At 38.9% G+C, this 6,662-nt stretch overlaps 1 protein-coding gene across 1 annotated transcript in view; it reads right to left on the bottom strand.

Moving 5' to 3' along the window:
- Positions 1-597, bottom strand: part of LOC107187637 (ESX-1 secretion-associated protein EspK-like) — a 24,983-nt gene extending 24,386 nt beyond the window's left edge. Inside the window, exons 1-2 of the mRNA XM_015575779.1 lie at positions 567-597; positions 10-494 (exon numbers count right to left, since the gene is read on the bottom strand). Coding sequence (XP_015431265.1) covers positions 10-494; positions 567-597 — 516 coding nt within the window. The remainder of the gene's footprint in view (positions 1-9; positions 495-566) is intronic.
- Positions 598-6,662: the final 6,065 nt, after the last annotated feature.

Below are 6,662 nucleotides of genomic sequence, written 5' to 3'. Positions count from 1 at the left end.
TTGAGTTACTTGAGTTACTTGAGTTACTTGAGCTGCTTGAGCTGCTTGAGCTGCTTGAGTTACTTGAGTTGCTTGAGTTGCTTGAGTTGCTTGAGATACTTGAAATACTTGAAATACTTGAAATACTTGAAATACTTGAGTTACAGGAGTTACAGGAGTTACAGGAGTTACTTGGGTTACTTGAGTTATTTGAGTTACAGGAGTTACAGGAGTTACAGGAGTTACAGGAGTTACAGGAGTTACAGGAGTTACAGGAGTTACTTGAGTTACTTGAGTTATTTGAGTTACAGGAGTTACAGGAGTTACAGGAGATACAGGAGATACAGGAGATACTTGGGTTACTTGAGTTATTTGAGTTACAGGAGTTACTTGGGTTATTTGAGTTATTTGAGTTACAGGAGTTACTTGGGTTACTTGGGTTACTTGAGTTACTTGTGTTACTTGAGTTATTTGAGTTACTTCAGTTACTTCAGTTACTTCAGTTACTTGAGATACTTGAGATATTTAAAATACTTGTATACTTGACATACTTGATCTACTTGACACACTTGAGTTACAGGAGTTACTTGGGTTACTTGACTTATTTGATGCCTGCATGTAGTGTCGATGATCGATACATGATTATTAGTCCTAAATATTTCTGTTATTCATTAGCAATAATTATTCCAAAATCGTTACTCATGATTAATCAAGAGTTACATCACGTTTTATCCAGCAGTGTTTCATGCGATGAAAAGGTTAACAAGCAACATTGGATAATCATGGTCGAAGTGGTATACATGATGGTGTCGTGTCAAACCAGACGTACTCTATTTTCCGCTATCCTTCCTGCCATCGCGCCATCCCACCGTTCGAACTGATATCTAGTTGATTCTAACCAGATACCCGCTCTAATCTATATCACATCCAGGAAGTAGATTAACGGATTTAATTTCTTTCTATCGATAAAACGTTATCGTAAATAAGTACATATTAAACCATCACTTAGCTGACCACAAAGTGTAATCAATTTACAATTATTTTTTATCTTAAACGTCTATTAAATCAACGACAAATACAAATTTAAACACAAAATCAGTATAAAAAAACTTCAAAGTATTTGAAAACAGTAATTCTAATCCCACATTGATCTACTATTCCATCAATCTACAGATTGGATTCTATTCCTATCCATCCCTAAATCGGTTATCTGCTCGTTAATATCTAATCACAACCGTATATTCGAACCCCAGACCATAACAACAGTCCCATACTCTGACGGAATAACCCACTAGCCCAACCCCTTTTCATTCGAATATGAAACCCAACCTGGTTCTCTCCTCCTCGATCGACACAACGATGTGTTGGATGACTAGCCCTCAATTGGTCGCGAATCATAAAGCGCTATCTCAATATCTTCTATTTCGCCGCTGTTTTTCAAAACATGTTACTCATCACCGGCTCACTTCTCATTTCTACATACAAAGTTACCAAATATTACATTATATCTGGACCCCAGAGCCAGAGTGTATCGAGCTCACTTTTTCAATACATGACATTTTATATATTTCCCATATCAAATTTTTCTTTCCGATGGTAAAAATTATTTCGTTCTAATTGTAAGTCATTTACTTTTTTATATGATAATGATATCAAGTCCATATTTTGTTCCACGCCTAACAGTGTAAAGCCCATCACATAAAGGACACAATGCAATGTTCGCCACTTCTACATATAGAAACTTATCTCATGTCCATTTAATAGTTCGAAGGTAGTAATTATTGTCAACAAGAATGTCGAATTCTTACCGAAGAGTTCCAAACTTACAAGGTTTTTGCACCTTCGATTTGCTTTCCTCTACAGTTTAACAACTATAAATTAATGCACTCTGGCTCTGGGGTCCAGATATACAGGGTGTCCCAAAAATATGGGACAATCCTAAACATACATATTCTTCATACAAATACAAATCGAAAAGTTCTTTACCGTTTTGTAGTCTGAAACTCCATTTCCGAGATATTAGCTGTTAAACGAAATCCAATCAGCTGAGCGGTGGGCAACACGTACGCGCAGCAGTCAAGAATCAGAGGCCAGTGACCTGGGTCGTGTGCTTCTTGACTGTGTCTGCGCGCACGTGTGAGCTCATTTATCATCTAATATCTTGGAAATGGAGCTTCAGATTACAAAATGGTAAAGGACTTTTCGATTTGTATTACCATAAGGAATATACAAGTTGCAGATTTTCCTACCTTTTTGGGACACCCTGTATACAAGCTCTCCAAAGAACAAAACCAGACAGATCTTATTCGTACATCTGTAACATTCCCATTAACAACACAAATCAGTAGTACAGTGTACAGTATATCTTCGATGAGTGTTCGAAGGCTCCTCAGCACTGAGAAGGAGACATTCCCAGGTGTAACGCTGCGTTTTTAATAAGGTTTACCACAGTGATATATCTTGGGATTCTGAAGACAATAATATTTGTTTCAGCTGCACTTGGCCACTAGTTTATGAAATATTTAATATTCAATGCCAATGAACTTTCGAACACTCATCGAGAATTTACTGTACCAATAGTTTCCAAACCCAAGTCATTGTCGCCATCAAAATATATTTATTGCATTGTAATCGGTGTATGATTGACTCCAAGTTTCCAACCGATCATCTCCGAGTAGGTACGATCGAATCGTTCATCGTTCCAGCCATCTGGCTCGACGCTCCGGCCCACGTCGGTTAATTCGATGAAGCGGCCTTTCCATTCCGGTCCGTCGATTATCCCGCGCGTGAAGTTCGTCGAGCGAAAAATATTAAGGTTACGTCTCTCTTCCTCCCTCTCTCTTTCGTCGTTCCCGCGAGAACGCTCGATCTGTCCTCTCAAAAGTTGCTCCACATTCGGTGTGACCTTTTCGAGGGGACGCGGTCGGGCAAATGTCAGGGTGCTCTGGCTGAGAACCACGAGAAGAGGACGGACAAACAGACGAAAAGAAACGAAACGTGAGAGAGACCGTGGACCTCGGTGCCTTTTATCGCGGGTAGCAATTTTCGTCGATCGACACGATCCAAATCCAGGTGGAAAGAAATTACTGGAATGGCCGCCGGCCATTGAATGGCGCTGCGAATCTAAACTGGCCCAGCTAATAGGAATACGATTATTCATCCCCTCCGGGCCAGAGTGGTCCGGAACGAAGTTTCGGGAGTACAAATTGTAGTATAACGCGCCAGACCACAGTTTCTATTGCCTTTGGGGCAATATTGGGATATACAGGAAATCCTCGATGAGTGTTCGAAGGCTCCTAGACGCTGACAAGGTGTAAAGTAGACTTTTTAATGAGGTTTATCATTGTGATAGAACTTGGGATTCTGGAGCTAATGATATTTGTTTCAGCTGCATATGGCCATTAGTTTATGAAATATTTCATGTTCACTGCCGAGGAGCTTTGGAACACTCATGCAGGATTTACTGTAGTATATCATTAGTATGAATATTAACCTTTAGAAGCCTAGTTTTAGGTTTCAAATTATTGACATTTTAAAATATCATACATATTGTTGATATATTATAACTTATTTTTCTGTAGTCCTTAGACATTATTCCGCTACTCCACTTTCATGTTGGAGATAATAATGATAATGATAATAATTTATTGTAACGGGCGTAAATTCACTGAATGTACACTCAAAGAACAGGAAGAAGATATTATAAAAAAAATGAAACTTAATCATAATTAAGATTAAAACTACAGAGAAGAAAGAAAGAGGGAGTTCGAGATATTTGCAAGAGATAAATGTTTATGTGTCGGACCTTGCTTCGAAATATGTCACACACAATGAAAATAAAGCAAGAATACTAAAAAAATCATTTTCACGCGAAAATTCCATCTTATGTACTGATTACCATTTTCACTTATGAAATTGCAAATATATTTTCATCATATTTCTTATAAAATGGCCACGTTTCTCATCCCAAAGCTAAAATAAAAGATGTATTCTTTGATATTTGTAATTATATAAAGGTCTGCGCAACCTTTCTATTTTCGTTAAAGTACCCGACGGGAAGCCTATTTTTAATCTCCACGGGGGTCATTTATTTTTCGTAGTACAACACCGACAAATATATAAAAGTTCTAACTCGAAAATATAAAAAAACATAAAAAAACATACTCGTCCCCTAAAGCTCAATAATTGATTCAAAACAAAATACGTGAATATCATCCGATGAAAATCATTTCATTAACCTCACCCGTGCGAAAATTTTGCCAAAACGTTGTTGAGTTAAATTCTGATCGATGTTACATTAAATTTAAAAAGAACTAGAAAATTTATCTGGACAAAGACATTAACATTCATTTAGAGTGGAATTCAAATACTTCAAATTAAGCTTCTGAACTTCCAAAACAGCGATCTGAATGGGGGGGGGGGGGTGGATTAGACGCTAATAAAGCATCGGGGATAGAGAAGAAAGAAAGGAGCACGGCAGCCGAATAGCTAGGAGATATTAAGCCCCGATAATGGATTCTTATGTTCGGTCGAGCGTTCACTGATATTTCCGTGATATTCATTTCGCTATATTGTTGCCGGGGGTCCGCGAACTACCGTCGACGACGTCGCCGTCCCATTCCACGGGGCAAGAAACTTTCCATTCCTTAATGAGAAAACAGCCGGCATCCGGGGACAGGGAGAGGGCCGCGGGTACCAGGAGGGTTGCATTAAATGCAACTTAACTGGGGGACGTCGTGAAATGAAGGGGAGGGGGAGGGAAACGATTCGACGGAACGTCCAATTTTCTTCGAAATTACGGGCCGTTAAATCGTTTGATTGGGAACGGTCGTGTATTGTTCGCGCCACGAAATCTCTGTGGAATCTGTTCGCAGGCTTTGGATGAACGAAACTCGTTCACGTGCACATGGGCTTGTTTCGTATGAAATTTTAGGCGTTGTTGATAAAGGAATAGGTTAGTTTTAATGTTCGTGAAAGGGGAAGGTATTAACCCCTTGCTGACGAGCTTTATCACGATTTCACTCTCAAGAATTACTTTATTGTTAATGTTTTCCCGGACAGAAAAGGAATTCCATTCTTATGGCGAATGTTATATTTAGTCGAAACCTTAAATGTTAATACCAGCGGAACAGTATTTCATGGCGACTCAAAGAAAACAAATAATATACAGTGGGTGTAAAAAGTATTCGTACACCCTTTAAAACGGAACAACTTTTTTAAAATTGGTCCAAATGACTTGAGTTTTTTTTGTGAAGTTAGAGACATTAATTTACTAAATGATGTGAAAGAAAAATTTGGAAAAGTTGCAATTGGTCCGAATCGCGAAGAAAATATTAAAGGTCGTGTTTTACAACTTTTTAATCTGAGGATATAATGAAAATTTAATAAATACATATCGAAGATTTATGTTAGTTATATACGTGTTGAAAATTTGATGAAAGGTGCAGACAACTACTTTTTCTATACCAATAACAGGACCGCGAGTTTTATGCATTTATCGTAAATGTGAATGTGCAAAACACGATACATCAAAAAATTTCGTAAAAATTAGTATCAATTTTCCTTTACGCGAGAAAACCATTAATAAAGGAAACAAATCTCTGACATAATTTCAGTTTGGTTTATTAATCTGTAAAAATTTGAATATTTGCATAAAGATCTACTGTCAACAAATACCTGTAACACTGTAAATTCTGAATTATGTCATATTCGCAGCAAATAAACAAAATATTGTTTAAGCGATATATAAACACAGCACAAATGAAAAATTACATAGTCTATAAAACAAATTGTTTCTGTATTCAAAATAAAAAATTTACCATTAATCTCACTATTTATGCATCACCAATATTTTTCTTCCAAACCACTCGAAAATGATCCATCGATCCTTCCCGCAAGATCACCAACAGACATTAATTAAAATACGCGCGTATCACCGGAGCGATCCAAAGAAACAGCCAATCCCGGTGGCCATTATCGCCTTGTTCTTCGTTAAATAAAAAACCCCGTTCGAAACCCTCGAGCACTGTGGACTATTTCCAATCAGTCCCCTTCATCTGATAACGATCGTGGCACGACAAACACACACGCACACCGCTTGCACACACACGGTCACGCAATCATCCGCGCCTCTAATCTTATCTTCGCCCCTAAAACCCGGTGAAGTCGCGTGGAACGAAGCGGCAACCGGGCGCGGAAAGCATCGCGTCGTCCAGGTCGCATTATCTTACGGTCGAACTGACCGTTAAGTAAAAATCACGGGATCGATCATTCTTGACGAAACTAGTGCTACCACACACACACACACACACACACACACATACATACACACATACCAATGTAGTTTGTCGATAGGCAGGCCCCCGTAACGTAACCTTGCGAAATTATTGAACGTCGTCGAGCGGTTAAGTAGGAAGAGCACACGTTACCGTGTGGAATAACCTCGGTCACACGATCCGTTTCCGGGCGTGTATTTTCCCCCCCTTCGCGTAAGGGGAGACAGTTGGGGGGCATCGAGGAATTAAATCAACGCTGGGCTTCGTTGATGGAGATGATGGAAAACTAGATAGGAAAATAGGAGGAGGATGGTTAGGAAGGAAAGAGGACGAAAAATCTGTATAGGTTGGAGTAAAGGCAAGAGGAAGTAGGGGTGGGACACAAGAGGAAGAGGAGGAAGAGTCGAA

Source organism: Dufourea novaeangliae, unplaced genomic scaffold (assembly GCF_001272555.1).
Source record: "Dufourea novaeangliae isolate 0120121106 unplaced genomic scaffold, ASM127255v1 scaffold101, whole genome shotgun sequence".
NCBI lineage: Eukaryota > Metazoa > Arthropoda > Insecta > Hymenoptera > Halictidae > Dufourea > Dufourea novaeangliae.
The sequence above is the reverse complement of the archived record's forward strand: the minus strand, read 5'-3'. Positions and strand labels throughout refer to the sequence as shown.